Here is a 21327-nt window from a genome sequence, read left to right on the forward strand (position 1 = left end):
GCAAGGCTGCTTGCAGCAGAATATTTTGAAACATAAAAGGAATAGTTTTTTTTTAACTTTGTCAATGAAAACACGGAGCAAAGTAGAACAAGTTACTGATTTTTTTTTGTCACCCATATTACATTGTGGTATAATGTCAACATCAACTCTCAGTAATTCATTCAAAACCATTCAGCTCAGAGCTCCCACATTGTTGTCTAATTTGGTGCTGTATTATCTGGTCTCAGCCAAAGCATTAGATAAACACAAACCCAGCCCAGTGCCGGTGACTGGAACCCTGCACAGCATTACTCAGCAACTAGAGCAGATGATTTAAGCTGGCAAATAGTGGACAGGAGATATCTTTGGCTTTCAAAAAAAGTTAAATTTTGTTTCAGTGTTCTGAGGAAGGGTCACTCGACCCAAAACGTTAACTCGGATTTCTCCCAACAGATGCTGCCAGACCTGCTGAGCTTTTCCAGCAATTTCTGTTTTTGTTTCTGATTTACAACATCTGCAGTTCTTTCAATTTCTAAAAATTTGCTTTGGTTGTTTTGTTCACACCTATAATTTAAATACTTTTGCTGAACAGATTTGAAGGGTCTCCCTGTGTTGTAAACTAATTATTTTTTACTTCATTTTTTTAACTTCACAAGCAAATAGTCGTTCTGGGAAAAAAAGATAATTCCAAATGGAATAGGAAGAGAAAAACAAGAAGACGATCCCTGGCATTGTGTTTTGTGTGCATGGATTTATACCATCTTACCTTACAAAGTGTAGAATAACAAACAAATCCAAAACATTCTGGAAAGGAAATGACAATTCCATACTCATTATCAAATTTGCCACAATGGTTAAGATTAGATGGTGGAAAGGCTGCATTCCAAAGCTACTATTTAATATAAACACAAACAGCATGAGGGGAAGCTGGCTAGAAATGTAAAAACAAATGACGATTGTCTAAAAAGACAAGGAGTAAGTCATGTGAGCATTTGTCTCCAGAAGGTGAGAATGGAGAATTAATTGTACCAATAAAGAATAATATTTTGCTTCCGCCTTGACAACAGAGGATACAAAAAAAACCAGATATACCTGTAAATCGAAGTCGAAGGAAGTCAGGAACTTGGTGAAATTCTAATCAGTAGAGAAGCAGTACTAAATGAATTGATGGACCTGGTGGTTGATAAGTTTTCAAGTGCTGATAGACTTGACCCAAGTATCTTAAAAGAGATAGTCATTAGGTAGTCAATGTGTTGATCTTAATTTTTCAAAACTTGGTAGATTCTGGAAAAGTTCCATTAAAAATAGGAAATATAACCCTGTATTCAAGAAAGCAGGAAGACAGAAAACAGGAGACTATAGGCCAGTTAGCTTGGAATGGTGTTAGAATTGATCATTAAAGAGGTTGCAACTGGGCAAGGTAGAAAAAACTCAAGGTAATTGGGAAGAGTCAGTGAAATGGAAATCCTTTATTATTGAAAATTTAATGTGACGTGATAAAGAGGAGGCTGTTGATGTACTGCTGTTAGATTTACAGAGAGCATTCAAAAAGATCGCACAAAAAAAATTGTTGCAAAGTAACAGCTCATGGTATAGTGGGTAGCATTCTAGCTTGGACAGATGATTGGCTGGCTGGCAGAAAACAGAGTATGCATAAATAGATCTTTTTTAGATTTGGAGGGTAAGAAGAGGAGAGTCCCACATCTGTGTTGGGCCTTCAATATTTTACAGTTTACATCAAGGAGCAAAGGCATGGTGGCTAAGTTTGAAGAGGACACATACATAGATAGGGAAGTATGTTGTGAAGATGACATAATATTGAGTCATACAGCATGGAAATAAACCCTTCAGTCCAACTAGTCCACGCCGACCATATTCCCAAACTAAAAGCTGGTGTTTAACCCATATCCCTTCAAACCCTTCCTGTTCATGTACTTATCCAAATGTCTTTTAAACATTGTAACTGTACCTGCATCTACCACTTCTTCTGGCAATTCATTCCATACACTAACCACTCTCTGTGGAAAAGGCTTGTCCCTGAAGTCCTTTTCAAGTCTTTCTCATCTGACCTTAAAAAATGCCCCCTTAAAAAAAGTACAACATGTGCTTATATTGTTGACATGCATGTGTGTACCTATATGGACACATCACTATGCATCCCTACACTTACTTCAATTCAATTTTAAGAACATTTGTGGCTCTGAAGGAAGATTTTCAGAAGTATTTTTTGATCTAGCTGTAATAAAGCTTTGGGTCTGTTTAACTGTGTAAGGACTCACAACCAAGACTAACCTTAACCTCACTGCATATAGTTGCCATATTGTGAAAAGGATACAGAAGGTGCAGATACAAAATTAAGAGGTTATAATTATTAGAAAATGCTGAACTTGCCTTTCTCCAAAAAACAGAGAGTGATATTAATTTTCCTTCTCATGTTCTACATTCCTAACACAAAGAGATGACTTGATAAAAGCCTTTAAGTTTATGAAGTGGTTTGATAAGGTGAACATACTGTAGGTGTCCCATTGTGTCCTAACCCCATCACCATCCCTACCCACTTCACCCAAAAAATACTTTGATGTGAAATAAATCAAATGTGACATTTCATTTCTGATTGTATCTCTCTACGCTTGCTCACATACACATTTACAGACCAAGTACATGGATAAGAAAACCACTTATTTTCTTTTCACAGGACATGAAATGACCTTGAATAATTAATTTACAGTAAAAGTGACACATACATAAATAAATATTGTTTTATCTTTTCTCCTCAGGTTATTGTTAATTTAAATATATTCCCAATGGAAGCTGCCATTCAATGGAGAAACTATTGGCCAGTGGAATCAACTTAGTCTCTTTCCTGTATTTTAAAAGGTGTCTGTAATTAATCTAATTGTTCTTTCTTACTTATATAGAACATACACTTTTAATTAAAAGAATTTATTGCTGTCTTTGCATACAGTAAAACACAGTGTCGGAAGTACAAAAGTAAAGAGGTGATGTTAAACTTATGTACTGTTGTGGGGGCCAGATTATATAATAGATGTGAATGCATTGGAAAGAGTACAGAAGCAATTTATAAGAATGGTTGCAGGACAGAGAAAATTCAATTTTTGAGGACAGGTTGAAAAGATAGTTCTGTCCTGCTTGGAAACACAAGGATGGAAGGAGACTTGACAGAGGCTTCCAAAATCATGAGTGGGCTGGATATGGAAGATAGGGAGAAGTAATTCCTGCTTACAAGAGGAACAAGAACAAAAGGGAATGGATTTAAAGTGATATGCAAAAGAAGCAATCTTTTCCAGCAAGAAGTTAGAGAATGGAATGTACTGCCTGTAAATGATGAGGTGGCAAGTTCAACTGAGATATTCCCGAGGATATTTGATGATCATTCGGATAGAAAATAAGTGCAAGGGTATGGGGACAAAGGAGGAGAGTGGCACCAGGTAGCGATGTTTGGAGAGCCAGTGCAAATACAATGGGCGAAATGGCCTCCTTCTGGGCATTAACAATTTTGTCTTTTCGGAAAGTAAATCTGGTATCCTTACCTGGTCTGGCCTACATATGACTGCAGACTGATAACAATATGGTTCACTCTTAGCTGCCCTCTTAAATAGTGTATGAAACCAATCAGTTTGAGGGACATAAAGAATTTTAAAAAGTGCTTTCATGGGACGTGGGTATTGTGGGAAGGTTAACATTTGTGCCAATTAGAGCCATACAGTCATAGATTCATACAGTAAAGGTCTGTTTCCGTTCTGTATGAATCTATGACTCTAACTGGAGTGAAATGAAGAATGAGATCTTCTGGAATGCATTCCTTTATAACAGACAGTACAATGGAGCAATTTCTAATTTAACTATGCAGATACTAATCCATAGTAGAGTGGATTGCCTGCTATTCTACAGTTATACTAGACTGAAAACTGGATGTCCACTGGTCACACAAGGTCCTCCCAGGTTACTATTTAAGCAGCAAAGTTGATAAGTATCCCCCATGGAATGTTGTTGAAGTATTTTTGTGTTAAGAAAAATGATAGAAAATAGCAAGAGTTGCTGTGGAATAGTCATAATATATAATGACAGACTTGAGTGCAAGTCTCCAACCTGTCCTTTTGTTGCACATAGAATGCATGAAATCTCTTGCAATCTTCTTCATTGCTTGCCACAGTTCTGAGTTCAATATTCATTGCAGACTTTGATGCTATGTCATTTACATGTATGTCAGATGATATGTCAAAAGGAATAGTTGCCCTATTGCAGAACACTGGATGATACTCTTGCGAACTCTACTTCAGTTTGAAAAGTAATTGTTCATTGATGCTCTCTGCTTTCCATCTGTTGACCAATTCTTTACAACACTGTCACTGTCCCTTTAAGCACATCATCTGCATTTCGCTAAGAAATCTGTTTTGTCTTTTAAAGTCCATGCATACAACATCAATCATCCTACCCTCATAAATGCTTTCTGTTACTTCAACAAATAATTCAATCAAGATTGTCAGACATCATTTGCCTTTTTTAAATGTCTCTGCTGGTTGTTATTTATAAATCCTGATGTTTTTCGTATTTATCATTATCCCAACCAATGCCATTAGGTTGGCTGACTGTAAATAGCCAATTCACTCTGTTCTTCCTATTTAAGCAGAGGTTGTAGTTTTGTATCACTCCCATACCCAAGGAAGATTAAAATATTGCAGGTAAAACCTCACCATTTCCACACTTACTTCCCTCTACAGCCTAAGATGCATCCTGACCTTTCTGCTTTGAACATCTTAATCAGGCATGGGATCATTCTGGTCTTCTTGACTTGGTAACTAACTGGATGAATTCTTTCAACAAATGAATTCACTCCACTTTAAGCATTTAAATAATTTCTACAAGTGATTAACCTACTGATGTTGACAAACTTTCTAAAACCATTCTTCAAATATAAATGTATATTAAGTGGAGAAACTTACTAATATTGAGCACATTAAAACCACTGAACTTCCTTCTTCACATTATAACACCAGGCTCCAGTTGTATAAAACTTCACTGACAGGATGAAGGGAGCTCAAAGAGACCCTCTTGAGGAAACTTCAAGAATTTCCACTTCTGATGGTGATCACTGAAATGAAAATCATGAGTACTGTTTGCCAAATTTTCTGAAATGTGTTGGTCTTGGGTGAGGGTCCCCGTCAGTACTTCCTGAAGAAGGGCTTATGCCCAAACCGTCGATTCTCCTGCTCCTTGGATACTGCCTGACCTGCTGCGCTTTTCCAGCAACACATTTTTCAGCTCTGATCTCCAGCATCTGCAGTCCTCACTTTCTCCCTGTCAGTACCACAAGGCAGCGATTGCAGAATTGTGAGGTACAGAGGGATCTGAGTGTCCTGCAGCATGAGTCACATAAAGTGATTAGGAAAGCAAATTGAATGTGATTGTTTACTGCAAGGGGAATGGAATATAAAGTAGGGACCTTTGGTTGAGTTATATTGAATGTTGGTGAGGCCACATCTGCTCTGCAGTGTGCAGTTTTGATCTCCTTATTAAAAAAGATGTGAATGCATTAGAAAGTTCACTCAACTGATACCAGAGAGGAGGTATATCTTATGAGGAAATACTGTTCAGGCTGGACCTGCAACCACTGGAATGCTGAAGGATGAGAGGTGGTCTTATCGAGACATCCTGAGGACTTGACAAGGTGGATAATGAAAGGGTTTTCTTCTTGCAGAAGAGACTAAAACTAAAGTATACAGGATATTTTTCAGACAGAATTTGATAGATTCTTGAGCAACAAGGGAGTCAGAGATTGTTAGAAATAGGTGAGAATGTGGATTTCAAAGGCGCGTATGGTTGCCATCACCAAGGGGAAGGTGCTAAAAAACCTGAAAGGTCTAAAGGTGGATAAATCACTTAGACCAGATGGATTACACCCCAGAGTTCTGAAGGAGATAGCTGAAGAGATACTGAAGACATTAGTGGTGATCTTGCAGGGAGGGTCCCAGAGGACTAGAAAATTGCTAATGTAACCACCCTGATTAAGAAGGGAGGAAGGGAGAATGGGAAATTTCAGGCCAACCTGACCTTAGTCATTGGGAAGATTTTGGAGTGTAATGTGAAGGATGAGATTTCCGAATTCTTGGAAGTGCATGGTAATGCAGGACAAAGTCAGCATGGTTTCATCAAGGGGAGGGGACACATCGATAGTCACAGGTGAGGTGCTGGAAGACTGAAGGTTGGCTAACATGGTGCCACTCTTTAAGAAGGGTAGTAAGGAGAAGCCAAGGAACTATAGACCAGTGAGCCTGACCTCGGTGGTGGGCAAGTTGTTGGAGGGAATCCTGAGGGACAAGATGTACATGTACTTGGAAAGGCAAGGACTGATTTGGGATAGTCAACATGGCTTTGTGCATGGGAAATCATGTCTCACAAACTTGATTGAGTTTTTTGAAGAAGTAACAAAGAGGATCATGAAGACAGAGTGGTGGATGTGATCTATATGGACTTTAGTAAGACTTTAATCTATCAAATTCTGTCTGAAAAATATCCTGTATACTTTAGTTTTAGTCTCTTCTGCAAGAAGAAAACCCTTTCATTATCCACCTTGTCAAGTCCTCAGGATGTCTCGATCTCACAGAATACAGGGAGAACTAGCCATTTGGATACAGAACTGGCTCAAAGGTAGAAGACAGGGGGTGGTGATGGAGGGTTGTTTTTCAGACTGGAGGCATGTGACCAGTGGAGTGCCACAAGGTTCGGTGCTGGGTCCTCTACTTTTTATTATATATACAAATGATTTGGTTGCGAGCATAAGAGGTACAGTTAGTAAGTTTGCAGATGCCACCAAAATTGGAGGTGTATTGGACAGCGAAGAAGGTTACCTTAGATTACGACAGGATCTTGAGCAGATGGGCCAATGGGCTGAGAAGTGGCAGATGGAGTTTACTTCCGATAAATGCGAGGTGCTGCATTTTGGGAAAGCAAATCTTAGCAGGATTTATACACTTAATGGTAAGGTCCTAGGGAGTGTTGCCAAATAAAAAGACCTTGGAGTGCAGGTTCATAGCTCCTTGAAAGTGGAGTTGCAGATAGATAGGATAGTGAAGAAGGCATTTGGTATACTTTCCTTTATTGGTCAGTGTATTGAGTACAGGGGTTAGGAGGTCATGTTGCGACTGTACAGGCCACTGTTGGAATATTGCATGCAATTCTGGTCTCCTTCCCATCGAAAAGATGTTGTGAAACTTGGAAGGATTCAGAAAAGACTTACAAGGATGTTGCCAGGGTTGGAGGATTTGAGCTATGGGGAGAGACTGAACAGGCTGGGGCTGTTTTCCCTGGAGCGTCAGAGGCTGAGGGGTGACCTTATAGAGGTTTACAAAATTATGAGGGGCATAGATAGGATAAATAGACAAAGTCTTTTCCCTTGGGTTGGAGAGTCCAGAACTAGAGGGCATAGGCTTAGGGTGAGAGGGAAAAGATATAAAAGGGACCTAAGGGGCAACTTTTTCACGCACTGGGTGGTACATGTATGGAATGAGCTGCCAGAGGAAGTGGTGGAGGCTGGTACAATTGCAACATTTAAAAGGCATCTGGATGGGTCTATGAATAGGAATGGTTTAGAGGGATATGGGCTGGGTGCTGGCAGGTGGCACTAGATTGAGTTGGGATATCTGGTTGGTATGGACGGGTTGGACAGGATGGTCTGTTTCCGTGCTGTACATCTATGACTCTAAGTAAGAAGCAGGTTCGACCAAGGAGAGCCAATGGATGTTACCTTCTTGGACTTCGGGAAGGCCTTTGACTAGGCGCTGCACAGACAGTTATTGAGTAAGATAGGAGCCCATGGTGTTGGAGGAAAGTTACTAGCATGGATAAAAGCTTAGCTGTCTGGCAGAAGACAGAGAGTGGGTATAAAATGGTCCTTCTCGGGAACGGCAGCCGGTGACTAGTGGAGTTCTGCAAGAGTCAATGTTGTGACCATAACTTTGCACTTTATACATTAATAATCTAGATGAAGGAAGTGAGGGAATTCTGGCTACGTTTGCAAATGATACAAGATAGGTGTAGGGACAGGTAGTATTGAGGAGATGAGGAGGCTACAGATGGATTTAGACAGGTTAGGAGAGTGGGCAAAGAAATGGCAGATTGAATATGACATGGGAAAGTGTGAGGTCATGCATTCTGGTAGGAAGAATAGAGACGGTGACTATTTTCTAAATGGGAAGAAAATTCAGCAGGTTATCCTGCAGGCTGAGTCAGTAGTTAGGAAGGCAAATACAATGTTGGCACTTATTTTGAAAGGACTAGAATATAAAAGCAGGGATGTATTTTTGAGGATTTATAAGGCTCTGGTCAGACCACATTCAGAACATTGTGAGCACTTTTGAGGCCCATACCTCAGGAATGATGTACTGGCCTTGGAGCAGATCTAGAGGAGGTTCATGAGAATGATCCCCGGAATGAAAGGCTTAACATATGAGGAAAGTTTGAGGACTTTGGGTCTATACTCGATGGAGTTTAGAAGGATCGGGGGAATCTAACTGAAAATGACAGAATCCTGAAAGGCCTGGATACAGTGGACATTGGGAAGATATTTCCATTAGCAGAAGAGATTGGGACCTGAGGGCACAGCCTTAGAGTAAAGTGAAGACCCTTAAGAATGGAGATGAGGAGCAACTTCTTCATCTAGAGAGTGGTGAATCTATGGAGTTCATTGCCACAGAAGGTTGTGGAGGCCAGGTCATTAAGTATATTTAAGACAGAGGTAGATAGGTCCTTGATTGTTAAGGTGATCATAGGTTACAGGGAGAAGGTGGGAGAATGGGTTTGAGAAACTTATCAGCCATGATTGAATGGTGGAGCAGACTTGATGTGCTGCATGGCCTAATTGCTACTCCAATGTCTTATGGTCTTGGTGTCACAACCAGATTAGCCATGATCTTATGAAATGGCAGAAAAGGCTCAGGACCAAGCAGCCTACTCCTGCTCCTAATTCATATGTTTGTGTGTTTATATTCATGCAATTATCATTACACACAGAGGCACAGAGCTAATTATTATTGTACGAAGAGAAGGAAATGTTTTTAAATCTGTGAACAACAGACCCTGTTCCATCTTTATCACCATATACAGTATAATCGATCAATACAAAACATTCTTATTCTGTTTAATGCACCCGTAATACAAATCATTGTAACTCCCGTAACTTGTTCATTCAGTACATATACTGAGAATTGAGACCAGGGAAATGTCATCAAGGCAATGTAGTTGCGTTTGAAATTAGATTATAACCATGTCAGATTTGAATGCAGCCTTTCTCAATTGCTTTTGGTCATTTAAGGAAAGCATTTCATGGAATATTTGTTTGAAAGATTACGTAAATGAATTGTAGAGTCCTAGGGACTGCAAAAAGGACACAACATATGTAAGGAATGGGCTCAATGAGGAGCCTGCTCTCCTCCTTCTTACGTTCCTAATCTTTCTAAATAGAACAGATAGACCACACACTGGCCCATAATTTCAAATTTGTGGGGTTTATTTATTAATACCAGACTGTAATGTGCTGTGCATCTGCCATTTGGTAGATGTAGGCGAAAGTGAGGACTGTAGATGCTGGAGATCAGAGTCAAGATTAGAGTGGTGGCTGGAAAAGCACAGCAGGTCAGGCAGCATCAGAGGAGCAGGAAAATCAATGTTTCAGGCAAAAGTCCTTCATCAGGAATTCCTGATGAAGGGTTTTTGCCCAAAACATCGATCTTCCTGCTCGTCGGATGCTGCCTGACCTGTTGTGCTTTTCCAGCACCACTCTAATCTTGACATTTGGTAGATGTGCCCTAGCACATTTAGATTTTTACTTTTATGCAAGACAATTGTTGAAAGTTCAAACTGGCAACATTGTAGCAAGGGAAATATGATATCTGGGGCTGGTGTGAACAGCGCAAGTCAGTGAGTAGCCCCTTCATCAATCAAATTGAAAGATTGTGAAAATAACAGCACTGGGAATGAAAGTGGCAAATGAAGAATTTAATGTTAAATCTGGAATAGAAAGGTAAATAAAAGGAAGAAAGATTGTATTAAAAGAGAAGAAAAGACAGAAAGGAAAAGATTTTTTAGTTTTATATTTTAATTCTTTTAAAATTTCTGATAATTAAAACCTATGTGTAGATTCTATGTGTAGGAGTTAATTGATGTACAGTAATAAACAGCTGAGGAAGAGCAAGATTTCACTTACTGTAGTGAACATATTTCATGTCTACTAGTCAAATAAAGCAACTTCACAGCATTCGATGCAATTCAATAATGAGGCACAGAGCAAAATGTCATTTTTACAAAGCTATTCAAGAGAGTAATGCATCTTGAATACCATCTTTTAGACTGTTGAGTATACCTCAAAGTGTTCAGTGTGTTGTTGCTCGTGTTTAATGCCAAAGATTATTAATCTGTCCAAGTAAGTTAGTTTGTATATAAGTCGCCATCACTGAAAAAAAAACTAGCCAGGGAAACGTCATAGTATTCAAGAGAAGATAACTTATTGTTCTTCCATTGTCAGCCTACTATAGCTGTGTTTCACAAACCTGTTTAAAAATAATTCACATGATACACCTAGACCTTGTCATACAATTGTAGAAAAGTATCAAATATTTGCTTTGAATAATTTATACTATTATTCCAAACATGGACATATTTTTCCGCATTTAGATCATAAAAATATACACGTTAGTTTAAAAATAATTTTCAAAATAAAGCGCTAATACCATTATAATACATACTGGTTGTTAATTAATCAGTTTGACTTATGAATATTTTCCTATGTTTCTTTTAATTATTGATATATACACTAATTCTTTGGTTAGATTTATTTAGGACATCGTATTTAGGACTTTGGTTAGATTTATTTAGGACTTTGTTAGAAGTGAAAAATATGGAAAACAAATTGCATTAGCTTATGTTATAGGTAAATTGTGCCTACATAGGCTGACAAAAGAGAACATCCATCTACTGAGCAAATGATGAGCCAATGATATAGTTCTATTGAAATATATGATTTCTGGCTGGAAAGGTTTTTAACCTTTGACTGAAGCAGGCGTGGTCAGAACTTCCATCATTGCCTCTTCCGCAGCAACCTTGCCCTCCAATGGACTCTCACTGGGTTCTACAACCAATGCAGGATTTTCAGCTTGCTCAATACTTGCAGCTATAGGGATTTTGACCTCTTCTGTTGCTGACTCCAAGGCCTCTTTGCGAGTTGCAACAACGTCAGAAGACTGGACTTCATCCGATTCTAACAACAGATCAACATTGCCGTGTCAAAATATATCCAGGCTCTGTATTAACTACATTTAAAGAGGAACTTTGCCCCAGTCAGACTGATGCAGTGCTGTTTACAGAATCCACAGTGAAATACATCTGCTTTTCAAATAATCTGGGTACTGCTCTGGTCACTATGGTCTGTTACTATGACATATGACCAGATTCAAAATTGAACTCTCAATCTGTACCTCATTAGTAAACCTCAGGCAAAGCTGTATCTGCTCTCAGCTCTACGAGGTCAAAAATACGGAATGAATCAATCAATCAATCTAATTCCCCGTCTTCCCTACCCCACCAATCAATCAATACTCGGTTAATCTGATCAAGAATGGACTTTGTGTGTGTACTGGAGGGAGAACAAGTAAGGTCATGACCACAATGAGCCGTGATGTGCATTATATCATAAGAGATTATCATGATTAATGCTCAGCCTACACTCACTCAAGCAGAATGGCTACTCGGACAAGGTTTCACAGGTCAGCAAGTGTCAATTGAGCCATGGTGTAACAAGACGCAGCTTGTGGAGAAAGCAAGGACAGCAATTTGGAAGAAAGGAGGGAAATTCTGTAATACTCAAAGTAATTGTCAAAGTTGAGACTTAAGATAATTGCAACACTAAGATCCTGGTGAATGCAATGCTAAAATTCCCCATGACAAACAGCACTGCATCTCCAGGCATACATTAGTGGGTCATTTTAAGTTTATTCCTATGATGACTGGGGTGAAGTCTTCCATCTAAGTCAAAAATACAAAAATAAATCACTTACAAGCCTCCATACCAAATTAATCTGCCATGCTATAGGCATGCAATTCATTAAAGAAAAATATGACAATTATTAGCCTAAACTCAGAACTCAGAAAGAACAAAACACTGAAAGAAAGACAACACTGACAAACAGTAATTCCCCTCTTTATAAAATGTCTCTGGGAGTTAAATGAGGAGTATCATGATAACAGTCATGGTACAAAGACTCTGCATTATATGGACTCTCCAATTATGTGGGAGCCATATGCTTGGTTGTCCATCAGACAGAGTTATAGGAAGGGATTACTGCATAAGAGATAGTAGCAGATGAATCAACGTAAAAACAAGTGGCATAAAAAATATGTTTAGCATTCAAAAAGGCTAACTGAACAAATGCAGTAATTGTGAAAGATGTGCTTCTAATTTCTTACTCACTGCCACAAACACAAAATTATATTTAATGGTTGGACAGGTCAAACTCCACTTCTGTTAAAGATTAATCAGTTATTTTTGTTGCATTGTTGGCAGTAAGTAAGCACTCATTCAGAAAAATAAAAATCCCAATGGGACCCAAACACCAACATAAGAGGACTACCCCGGTTTCCAATTATACATCGCCATTTGGACTGACGAATTCTTGGCAGTTTACTCTGTAAAGTGTACATAAAAGATTAAAGAAATTCTGGAAAGGAAATCACAGTTCCACATTTATTATTAGCTATTGTTCTCCTGTTAAATTAAAAACTAAAATAGGCACATTTTCTTGCAATGGTTAAGATCGATGATGAAAAGGTTAGATAGCTACTATCTAACATAAACACAGAGACAAGAGAATATAGACAAGAGGGAAGAACAAGGAGGATTTACTCTCAAACTGCCCAGACTTGCTCAAACAAAATCAAAGTAGAGATTATATCAATCTTGGAATCACATACTACCATAAAGGAAGGGAAGGGAGGGAAGAAATAATATATAAGATTAAATTTCTCAGCAGAGAAGAACAAAGAAATTTACTGCTGAGTTTCCTTTTCAAATACTTTAAATATAGTTTCTATCTTTGTTGATCCTGTTTGGAGCTAGATTCCTTAAATTTGAGATATTCTTTCCATCAGGTTTCATCTCGATATCAGGAAGCTATCAGTAGCTTACATTAATTGATATCTCAGGCATGAAAGATTCTTATTTACACAATGTGGAATAAAGTTATTAATAGAGTATTCCAGAGGAACCATTACTTTTCATAGACATTCTGGGACTCTTGAGTTTGGGTATGTTTTGTGCGTATATCAAGTTTATACATGTGTGCACTTATGTATGTTTTGTATGAAAATGAAGGTGTGTGGCAAAACTCAATGCATAGATTTTCTTTTGTCAGATTTGATTTTCAAAATGTTATGATCCCAAGTAGTCCACAATCTCTCTGCTGGAATTGAGAAAATATTAGGGCAAGAAGGCAGAACATTCAAAGTGGCACCCACTCATGCTGGGTTTTCACCTCCTTCTAGAAATTACTTTTGTTCTGTAGAGAATTGGGCTTTTGTTTTGAGGAGAAAGAATTGGGGCAGGGGTTAATATGACAACTGGCAAAGAGGAAGGTTTGGAGAAATAGTCTCATGCATCAGAATTCCCACTGAACTCATCTCAAGTCTTCCAATGCACTTTGAGAGAGTCAAGAATTTACTGCTGCCAGAAATGTAGCTGCTTTAACAAGAATAATCTTACTGGAAGTCATTTATTTTTAGCATTTCACCCCAGTCTCACTGGGACTGGTGGATTCCTATTATTTATCACTTTCCATCCTCCCCAATTGTGCCTGCACAAAAGCTATGTCATTTATAACTTTTCCCAGTTGTGATGAAAGGTTATGGCCTGAAACAGTAACTGTACTTCCCATTCCCCAGATATTTCTGAATGTTTCAAGCATTTTCTGTTTTTATTTCAGATTTTCAGCATCCAACGTATTTTGCTTTTCAATGAATTGTTATATTTACTGGGAATGGGACAAATGGTGCATTGCTACCATTAATCTGTCATTTAGATAAAAATATATTTCTTAGGGTGCTCAAGTTCCAGTTTTGGTGTGAATGTTACAAGTCGTACGTTTGTTGGGTGCTTCCTACATTTTTACACTTTTCTTTTCAAGAAGCATTCTAGGCTCACACTAATTTGGGTTACAGTTCCTTCATAATGGAAGCTAAGCTATTAGCACATCCAAATATTATATTATATACTGTGCAAGCCACTGTCTGGGTTATCTTAAACACATGTACCTGGCTGCATATTACTTAGAACGTCTCAAAATACCCATTAATTAACACAAGCCAATTTACAATGGCGAATAGTTAGATGCAGCTTTTAGTTGTTCATGGACTTTGTTCTTAAGCAAAGTTTGAAAATGTGATTTAACATTGTTCCATGCAATGAGTTACAGAATCACAGAACTGTCTGCATCACCTCTCAGAATGAAAAATTCTTCCCACAACCCTGTACATTAATAACTGTAAGCAATAAGATGTAGTAATTTGTACTAAATGTACTCACCATTTTTCTCTGTAAACAAAAACAGGCCAAGGGAAAGAAAAGAAATTTGTTAATGAAAGGCAAATCATTTTAATATTTTTAGTTAAAGGGGTATGAATTTCATGGTAAATTATTTCATGGAGCAGAGATCACTTTCAAGTGGAGGGAGGGACCATTTATCATTATCCAAGTGATTTGCACTAATTTGTGCTTTATTAATTTACATCATCTTTATTTTCATTCTCTGAATGGCTTGGTTTGTAAAATGAAGTAGAAGCAGTCTAATATAACTTTCTTCTAAGAAAAGGGGGAGGCCTTGAAGGGTTAAACTGAATCTTAAATGTTACTTCAGTCCTTCAAATAAATATCATTAAGCGCAATGTAAGCAGTCACTTTAATACAGTAATCATGAGCACCCTCGATATTTGACACTGCATATGGAAACACCAATTTACATGAGGCTTGAATGGATTTCTGGGATCTCTCTAAAACCACTGTTCATAATTACAACATAATCAGTACAGCCTCATCATTAACCTCTCTAGATGATATTGTAACTACTACTTAACTCTTTAAAAAAAGGAGCACATGCTTTCCCAATCTCAGATTCTTACTGTTCCAGTTCATGTGATAATTCTGTCCATAGTCTACTCACTAATATGTGATAATACTTTGAAGAGAAATGATGTGCAAATAATTACGTTAACAGAATGCAAGGGTGAATGATGCATTACTTAAATGCTTGCATGACTCTATTTTAATGTAGCAAAGCCTTTATTATCCATAAGCTGCTGGAATTTTCAGAGGCCAAAGACTTCCCTGAGACATGGAGCCATAGAGATGTACAGCACGGAAACAGACCCTTTGGTCCAACTTGTGCATGCTGACCAGATAGCATAAATTAATCTAATCCCATTTACCAGCACTTGGCTCCTGTCCCTCTAAACTCTTTCTGTACATATACCCACTCAGGTGCTTTTTAAATGTTGTAACTGCATAAGTCTCCATCAGTGCCTCTGGCAGAGCAACATACATGCACCACCCTTTGCGCCCCTTAGGTCCCTTTTAAATCTTTCCCCTCTCACCTTAAACCCATGCCCTCTAGTTCTGCACTCCCTACACTAGGGCAAGGACCTTGTCCACTTACCCTATCCATGCCCCTCGTGATTCTATAAACCTCTGCAAGGTCACCCCTCAACCTTTGACGCTCCAGGGAAAACAGCCCCAGCCTATTCTGCCTCTCCTTATAGCTCAAACCCTCCAACACTGACACATCTGCTCGTTGCACAACTGCAAGGACCAGAGCAGCATTCATTAAAATCTGAGTCTGAACCTCTGTGGGTGCAGGCCAGTCTCAATTTCACTGACATATATCATCCTCACAATTGAAGATTAGGTGATGTTATTTGAATTGAACTTTCATTCCTGTAATGAGGAACTACACAATGTCTAACAGCAACATTTGGAAACTTTTGATTATCTGTCAACTTCTTTTGTTTGAATAGCGCGCGAGAAGATTCCTATCTTGAATCACAATATTTTGACAATATGCTCTGATGCTCTAAATTGATCCCATGGATTTGAGAAAAAAAATTCTCAGAAAATCATTCAGGAGCTTTTACTCAGAACAACACAAACATTGAAAGTATCATTAGTGTTAATGGGTATTTTAAAATAATAATTATTCATATGTAATGTTGGCATCACTGGCAAGACCAGCATTTATTGCCCATCCCTAGCTGCCCTTCAGAAAATAATAATGAATTCCCCTTTGAATCTCTGCAGTCCATTTGCAGTCCATTGACTCACAAAGCCATAAGGGAAGAAATTCCATCATTGTAATCCAGAGGTACTGAAGGAATAGCTGCATATTTCCAAATCACGACGGTAATCAGCTGTGAGAGGAATTTTCAGGCAACAACGGTCCCGTGTATCTGCTGCCATTTTCCTTTAAATTGTAGTGATAGTGTTTGGAAGGTGTTGTCTGAGGAGCTTTGGTGAATTTCTGAAGCACATCTTGTAGATGATGCTACTCAGCATTGGTGGTGGAAGGAGAGGATGCTTATGGATGTGACGCCAGTCATCTAAGTTATCCTGGATGGTGTCAAGCTCCTTGAGCATTGTTGGAGATAAGTGGAGAGTATTCCATCACATTCCTGACTTGTGCCTTGTAAATAGTGGACTGGCTTTGAGGAGCCAAGAGGTGAGTTACTGCAAAACTCCTAGCCTTTGGCTTGTTCTTGTATACATGATTTAAATGGCTAGTCCAGATCAGTTTCTGGTCAATGGTAATGCCCAGAGTGTGGGTGATTCAGTGATCATAATGCTATTTCATGACAAGTGCAATGTTTAGATTCCTTTTTATTGGAGATTCCATTGCCCAGCACTTCTGTAGTGCAAATATTACTTGCCACTTGTCAACTTCTGTTTCCCCGGCCCCCAACGCCTCATCTTCACCATGGATATCCAATCCCTCTACACCTCCATCCGCCATGACCGGGGCCTCCAATCCCGACGTTTTTTCCTCTCCAGACGTCCCCAACAGTACCCTTCCACTGACACTCTCATTCGTTTGGCCGAACTGGTCCTCACCCTTAACAATTTCTCCTTTGAATCCTCCCACTTCCTCCAGACCAAAGGGGTAGCCATGGGCACACGTATGGGCCCCAGCTATGCCTGTCTCTTTGTTGGCTACGTAGAGCAGTTGATCTTCCGTAATTACACCAGCACCACTCCCCATCTCTTCCTCCGCTCCATTGATGACTGCATTGGCGCCACCTCGTGCTCCCGCGAGGAGGTTGAGCAATTCATCAACTTCACCAACACATTCCACCCTAACCTTAAATTTACCTGGACCATCTCCGACACCTCCCTCCCCTTCCTGGACCTCTCCATCTCCATTAATGATGACCGACTTGACACTGACATTTTTTACAAACCCACCAACTCCCACAGCTACCTGGATTACACCTCTTCCCATCCTACTTCTTGCAAAAATGCCATCCCGTATTCCCAATTCCTCTGCCTCTGCCGGATCTGCTCCCAGGAGGACCAGTTCCACCACAGAACACACCAGATGGCCTCCTTCTTTAGAGACCACAATTTCCCTCCCCACGTGGTTAAAGATGCCCTCCAACGCATCTCGTCTACATCCCGCACCTCCGCCCTCAGACCCCACCCCTCCAACCGTAACAAGGACAGAACGCCCCTGGTGCTCACCTTCCACCCGACCAACCTTCACATAAACCAAATCATCCGCCGACATTTCCGCCACCTCTAAACAGACCCCACCACCAGGGATATATTTCCCTCCCCACCCCTTTCCCCCTTCCGCAAAGACTGTTCCCTCCATGACTATCTGGTCAGGTCCACGCCCCCCTACAACCCACCCTCCCATCCTGGCACTTTCCCCTGCCACCGCAGGAACTGTAAAACCTGCACCCACACCTCCTCCCTCACCTTTATCCAAGGCCCTAAAGGAGCCTTCCACATCCATCAAAGTTTTACTCGCACATCCACTAATATAATTTATTGTATCCGCTGCTCCCGATGCGGTCTCCTCTACATTGGGGAGACTGGGCACCTCCTAGCAGAGCACTTTAGCGAACATCTCCGGGACACCCGCACCAATCAACCACACCAACCCGTGTCCCAACATTTCAACTCCCCCTCCCACTCGGCCGAGGACATGGAGGTCCTGGGCCTCCTTCACCGCCGCTCCCTCACCACCAGACGCCTGGAGGAAGAACGCCTCATCTTCTGCCTCAGAACACTTCAACCCCAGGGCATCAATGTGGACTTCAACAGTTTCCTCATTTCCCCTTCCCCCACCTCACCCTAGTTCCAAACTTCCAGCTCAGCACTGTCCCCATGACTTGTCCGGACGTGTCCTACCTGCCTATCTCCTTTTCCACCTGTCCATTCCACCCTCTTCTCCCTGAACTATCACCTTCATCCCCTCCCCCACTCACCCATTGTACTCTATGCTACTTTCTCCCCACTCCCACTCTCCTCTAGCTTATCTCTCCACGCTTCAGGCTCACTGCCTTTATTCCTGATGAAGGGCTTTTGCCCAAAACGTTGATTTCGAAGCTCCTTGGATGCTGCCTGAACTGCTGTGCTCTTCCAGCACCACTAATCCAGAATCTGGTTTCCAGCATCTGCAGTCATTGTTTTTACCTACTTGTCAGCCCAAACCTAGATACTGTCTAGATTTTGCTGCATTTGGACATGGACTGTTTCAATACCTGAAGAGTTGTGAATATTGTGCAATCTTCAGTGAACATCCTCACTTCGACCTTATGATAAACGGAAGGTCATTGATGAAGTAACTGAAGATAGTTGGGTTTAGGTCACTGAGGAACTGCTGCAGAGATGTCCTGGAGCTGAGATGACCGACTTCCAACAACTACAACCATCATTCTTTGTGTCAGGTAGAACTCCATCCATCAGGGAAGCTTCCCTCATCATTCCCATTGACGTGTGTTTTGCTAGGGTATTTTGATGTCACACTCAGTTATATATAGACTTGATGTCAAGGGAGGTACAATTCCAAGCAATGTAATTGTACCTGTTTTCTCCTCAGCAAGAGTTTGATGAATATTTCTAAATTCTTATTTAATGGTGTGATTTAAATTTCAAGGCAGATCAACACTCCTTAAACTGACTGAATTCTTCTAACCCTCCTAGCATCACCAGAATTTGCCTTTACCAAATGGTAAGGATATCCCCAAACAGCACAAACAGTGAACCACATGTAATAATTTTTGATGCTAACTTGTGGTTTGCATTTAAATAAGGTGGGGATTACATTTATTTATATTACTCATAAATATAAATCCACGCCCCCCCCCCCCTACAACCCACCCTCCCATCCTGGCACTTTCCCCTGCCACCGCAGGAACTGTAAAACCTGCACCCACACCTCCTCCCTCACCTTTATCCAAGGCCCTAAAGGAGCCTTCCACATCCAGCAAAGTTTTACTCGCACATCCACTAATATAATTTATTGTATCCGTTGCTCCCGATGCGGTCTCCTCTACTCTGGGGAGACTGGGCGCCTCCTAGCAGAGCACTTTAGCGAACATCTCTGGGACACCCGCACCAATCAACCACACCGACCCGTGGCCCAACATTTCAACTCCCCCTCCCACTCTGCCGAGGACATGGAGGTCCTGGGCCTCCTTCACCGCTGCTCCCTCACCACCAGACGCCTGGAGGAAGAACGCTTCATCTTCCGACTCAGAACACTTCAACCCCAGGGCATCAATGTGGACTTCAACAGTTTCCTCATTTCACCTTCCCTCACCTCACCCTAGTTCTAAACTTCCAGCTCAGCACTGTCCCCATGACCTGTCCGGACTTGTCCTACCTGCCTATCTCCTTTTCCACCTGTCCACTCCACCCTCTCCTCCCTGACCTATCATCTTCATCCCCTCCCCCACTCACCCATTGTACTCTATGCTACTTTCTCCCCACCCCCACTCTCCTCTAGCTTATCTCTCCACGCTTCAGGCTCACTGCCTTTATTCCTGATGAAGGGCTTTTGCCCGAAACGTCGATTTCGAAGCTCCTTGGATGCTGCCTGAACTGCTGTGCTCTTCCAGCACCACTAATCCAGAATCTGGTTTCCAGCATCTGCAGTCATTGTTTTTACCTACTTGTCAGCCCAAACCTAGATACTGTCTAGGTTTTGCTGCATTTGGACATGGACTGTTTCAATACCTGAAGAGTTGTGAATATTGTGCAATCTTCACTGAACATCCTCACTTCGACCTTATGATAAACGGAAGGTCATTGATGAAGTAGCTGAAGATAGTTGGGTTTAGGTCACTGAGGAACTGCTGCAGAGATGTCCTGGAGCTGAGATGACTGACTTCCAACAACTACAACCATCATTCTTTGTGTCAGGTAGAACTCCATCCATCAGGGAAGCTTCCCTCATCATTCCCATTGACGTGTGTTTTGCTAGGGTATTTTGATGTCACACTCAGTTATATATAGACTTGATGTCATGGGAGGTACAATTCCAAGCAATGTAATTGTACCTGTTTTCTCCTCAGCAAGAGTTTGATGAATATTTCTAAATTCTTATTTAATGGTGTGATTTAAATTTCAAGGCAGATCAACACTCCTTAAACTGACTGAATTCTTCTAACCCTCCCAGCAGCACCAGAATTTGCCTTTACCAAATGGTAAGGATATCCCCAAACAGCACAAACAGTGAACCACATGTAATAATTTCTGATGCTAACTTGTGGTTTGCATTTAAATACAGTGGGGATTACATTTATTTATATTACTCATAAATATAATTTCCAAATTATCCAAGAGAAATATGATAGGAGCTATTTTTGATTTCGCTGGTTTTTAGAAGTCAGCAGACACCTACAGAATGAAAGTGACAGGTTCTTTTGACTTCATTTCATATCTATAATTTAAATTTCTATCAGCTTGAATTCTCAAAGGGCACTGTACAAATCCAGCTGCCAATCCATTATGTTGATTTTGCACAGTTATCAAATTTTATCTCGACATATGTTCATCTGTCAGTTACCACAGAACCAACCTGGCACTTCATAGTCTCCCTCTCTTTCTGTCATTTTTGACAAAACAAAACCTTCAAAATATTTTTTTCAAAGTATGATAAAGGTTTAGATGGAAAATGGAGGAAATATAGACATCAGGTTTCTGTTCAAAAGTAGGGGGCAAATTTTTAAAGTGTGAAGAGAAAGCTTAAAAGAAACCTAAGGAGCAAGTTTTGTATATGGAGGGCAGTCCAT

The 21327-nt window shown here is 40.3% G+C and overlaps 1 protein-coding gene across 2 annotated transcripts in view; it reads right to left on the reverse strand.

The window, feature by feature from the left end:
• The window catches only part of mgarpa (mitochondria localized glutamic acid rich protein a), a 67407-nt gene that overhangs the window by 30068 nt on the left and 16012 nt on the right, over nt 1-21327 (reverse strand). For both annotated transcript variants that reach the window (XM_072584089.1, XM_072584088.1), the window contains exon 4: nt 11039-11251. In XM_072584089.1, coding sequence (XP_072440190.1) covers nt 11039-11251 — 213 coding nt within the window. The remainder of the gene's footprint in view (nt 1-11038; nt 11252-21327) is intronic.

This window comes from Chiloscyllium punctatum, chromosome 14, assembly GCF_047496795.1.
Source record: "Chiloscyllium punctatum isolate Juve2018m chromosome 14, sChiPun1.3, whole genome shotgun sequence".
In the NCBI taxonomy this organism is placed as follows: Eukaryota; Metazoa; Chordata; class Chondrichthyes; order Orectolobiformes; family Hemiscylliidae; genus Chiloscyllium; species Chiloscyllium punctatum.